Source organism: Canis aureus, chromosome 37, assembly GCF_053574225.1.
Source record: "Canis aureus isolate CA01 chromosome 37, VMU_Caureus_v.1.0, whole genome shotgun sequence".
In the NCBI taxonomy this organism is placed as follows: domain Eukaryota; kingdom Metazoa; phylum Chordata; class Mammalia; order Carnivora; family Canidae; genus Canis; species Canis aureus.
In genome coordinates this window covers 2,682,769-2,685,676 of record NC_135647.1, presented here as the reverse complement: position 1 = coordinate 2,685,676, position 2,908 = coordinate 2,682,769, and the positions used below count along the sequence as shown (strand labels likewise).

Below are 2,908 nucleotides of genomic sequence, written 5' to 3'. Positions count from 1 at the left end.
GTGCTGTGATTGGTGCTCTCAGGCGCCCGCCCCTCGCCCCCGAGCGCCCCCTGCCGCCCCCTGCGTCGCCGCCCCGGGCGCCGCACCTGAAGGGCTGGGCGGCAGCTCCCCGCGATCGCCGACTGCCTTGTTCCGACCGCAGTTCCGGGCGGGATGGGCTCGGGCTCGGAGCGCGGGAGCGGCGGCGGGGCCACCCCGCTCTCTACAGCAGGCCTTCTCCCCGGGGGGCGGGGGGGACAGCGGCCTGTGAGGGAGGCGTCGTCAGGGCCGTGCGTTTCCAGCCCGCGGTGAACGGGAAAGGTCGGATGTGGGGCGGCGCGGGAGGGGGACAGGAAAGCGGGCCGTGTGTGTGCGTGTGTGTGTGTGAGTGTGTGTGTGTGTGAGTGTGTGTGTGTGTGCGCGCGAGCGAGCCGGGGCGGCGTGGAGGAGGCGCGGCCTTGTCCGCGGGGCTGGGATCGTCCCTCATCAACGCCGCCACCCTTCCCGGCGACGCCCAGGACGCGGGCGCGGGGTCCACAGCTCTGACCGACCCTCACAGGCGCGGCCGGGCGAACGCCGGAGCTCGCTGACGCCGTCCTTCACGCGCGGGCGGCACGTGTGGAAAACGCAGCGCGCACGGAAACATCCCTGGGGGCGGAGAACGACTCGCTTTCACGGGCCGGTGCACCTCGCGGCCTCCTGGTGCCCTCCGCGGCCTCCCAGCGCAGCCACAGCAGGGGCTGAGTCCTCGCCGTTGCGTGTCGCCGTGCGGTTCTTCAGCGGCGGAGCTGCCAGGAGGGCAGAGGAGGGCGGGCTGGACTCCACGCGCCCCTCCCCCACGCCGTGAGGGGCTGGGAGAGCCGCTGTCCTGGCGCCCCCCCCCCCCCCGACTTTCTCGGACAATCGTCCTCTAGTTGCCTTGGGCTTTCGGAAGCATTTCAGGCACCGGCAACACTCCGGTGACTAAACGGGGAAACCGGACACATGAGAAAACGCGTCTCGCGGCGCGGAGGAGACTGGCCCTGTCCCCGGGCTCTGCGCAGCCGCTTGCGGCCAGGCGGGGTCGGTGCGGTCGCTCTCAGCGCTGCGAGCCTCAGGTTCTCAAACGAGTCCGCGCGGCCTTAGTGCCGCGAGTTTCCCGGAGTGTCACACGCCCGACAATCTTGTCACCCGCTTGCGGCCGACTTCCCGCTAACACCGTCGCCACCACAGTCAATTGCTTCCCATTTTCCTGTTGTTTTCACAACACGTGAATTACTACCACTTTGGGAGAGAACAATCGGAGATAGACGTTTGAAGGACAATGAGAATAACAAGTGTAATGTTATATGTAAATGCATACAGCATGACATACGTCCAGTCCTCCAAGACGGTAAGGTTGCGTAGGTGAACATCATTCAGAAGTCAAAACTTTCTTACTCTAATAACCGAGGACTCTAATTAAACGTAGCTTTTTAAAAGGAAATACAGGATTCAGGAATTTCTAAGGTTCCGGCCTCCTGTGTAAACCATTGGATTAGATGGGCTTCACATAAAATACGAACGTTCCACCTAAATGAAAGGACGGCTGAATCTCTTAAAGGCTGATCGGTATACACTCAACCAACGAAAAGGTAGAATCTGGTCTACCTACTCTTGCTACAAAAGGGTTATATTTGATGTTTTTAATTTTGAAAAACATTTTAAGGACTATAAAATTAGGTCTGGGCGGTGAGAAGTTGGCCCTTCTTGTGGCTCAGAATCCAGGTGATTGACCGCGTACACGCCTGCTCCGCAAGGCTCGAGAGGTTGGTACTGGAGAATTGAGTCATTGATATTTTACACCTGACAAAATGTACTCTAAGCTTAAAATATGAGTTGCAGAAAGCTCCAAGTTTGGAAGACATGATTAACTTTTTTTTTTTTTTAACATTTAACAAACTGGTGCCTGATTACTGGAAATATTTCTGTAAACGCCAGTATAATTTAACTATGGTTGAGTTGGTCTTCAAAGGAGCTCCTTCATTTAAGCAGTGTAAAGGGGTGCCATTTTTGAAAAAGGTTTCAGAAGTTTGTAATCCGATATCGTGCTATTGAGCAGGGAGTATAAAGAGTACATTATTGGGGGGCAATATTTCTCAAATTTCTCCCCAAGAAATGAAGAACTATAGAGTTTTGGAGTACAATATGAACAAAGTCAATGACTACTTTTTTGAAAACGTTCAAGTCACTGCGCTCAGACTGATAATCAGATGTGGAAGGAACAAAAAGCTTGAAAAGATGAGGATTACGTGGTAGCCAATGAAACTGCGCTATTGTTGGAAAGTTAAAAGATAGACCAATCAGGGCTTGTAACATAATATCGTCATGTTTTTATCGTCCAATCACTACACTTTATGTACTATAAATATAAGCAAGTAGCCAAAACGAGGTATTCGTGTCAGTGCTTTGAACATTCTTGTCCTTATTGTTCACTTCGTTATGGCTCGCACGAAGCAGACGGCGCGCAAGTCGACGGGCGGCAAGGCCCCGCGCAAGCAGCTGGCCACCAAGGCGGCCCGCAAGAGCGCGCCGGCCACCGGCGGCGTCAAGAAGCCGCACCGCTACCGGCCCGGCACGGTGGCCCTGCGCGAGATCCGGCGCTACCAGAAGTCCACGGAGCTGCTGATCCGCAAGCTGCCGTTCCAGCGCCTGGTGCGCGAGATCGCGCAGGACTTCAAGACCGACCTGCGCTTCCAGAGCTCGGCCGTCATGGCGCTGCAGGAGGCGTGCGAGGCCTACCTGGTGGGGCTCTTCGAGGACACCAACCTCTGCGCCATCCACGCCAAGCGCGTCACCATCATGCCCAAGGACATCCAGCTGGCGCGCCGCATCCGCGGGGAGAGGGCGTAAGTGTTTGGTCAAGGAGCGCCAAGAAACCCAAAGGCTCTTTTCAGAGCCACCACGTTTT

General features: G+C 56.5%; 1 protein-coding gene across 1 annotated transcript; it reads left to right on the top strand.

Annotated features, from left to right (window-relative positions):
- The first annotated feature begins 104 nt into the window (after positions 1 to 104).
- On the top strand, positions 105 to 2,855 carry LOC144306802 (histone H3.1). Its single transcript, XM_077886393.1, has one exon. It carries the CDS (start codon positions 2,440 to 2,442, stop codon positions 2,848 to 2,850), a length of 411 nt encoding a protein of 136 aa, XP_077742519.1. The 5' UTR covers positions 105 to 2,439; the 3' UTR covers positions 2,851 to 2,855.
- The last annotated feature ends 53 nt before the right edge of the window (positions 2,856 to 2,908 follow it).

What these genes read in the sequence shown, in the direction of transcription:
- LOC144306802 (XM_077886393.1), top strand. Translation starts at nt 2,440, where the DNA reads ATGGCTCGCACGAAGCAGACGGCGCGCAAGTCGACGGGCGGCAAGGCC.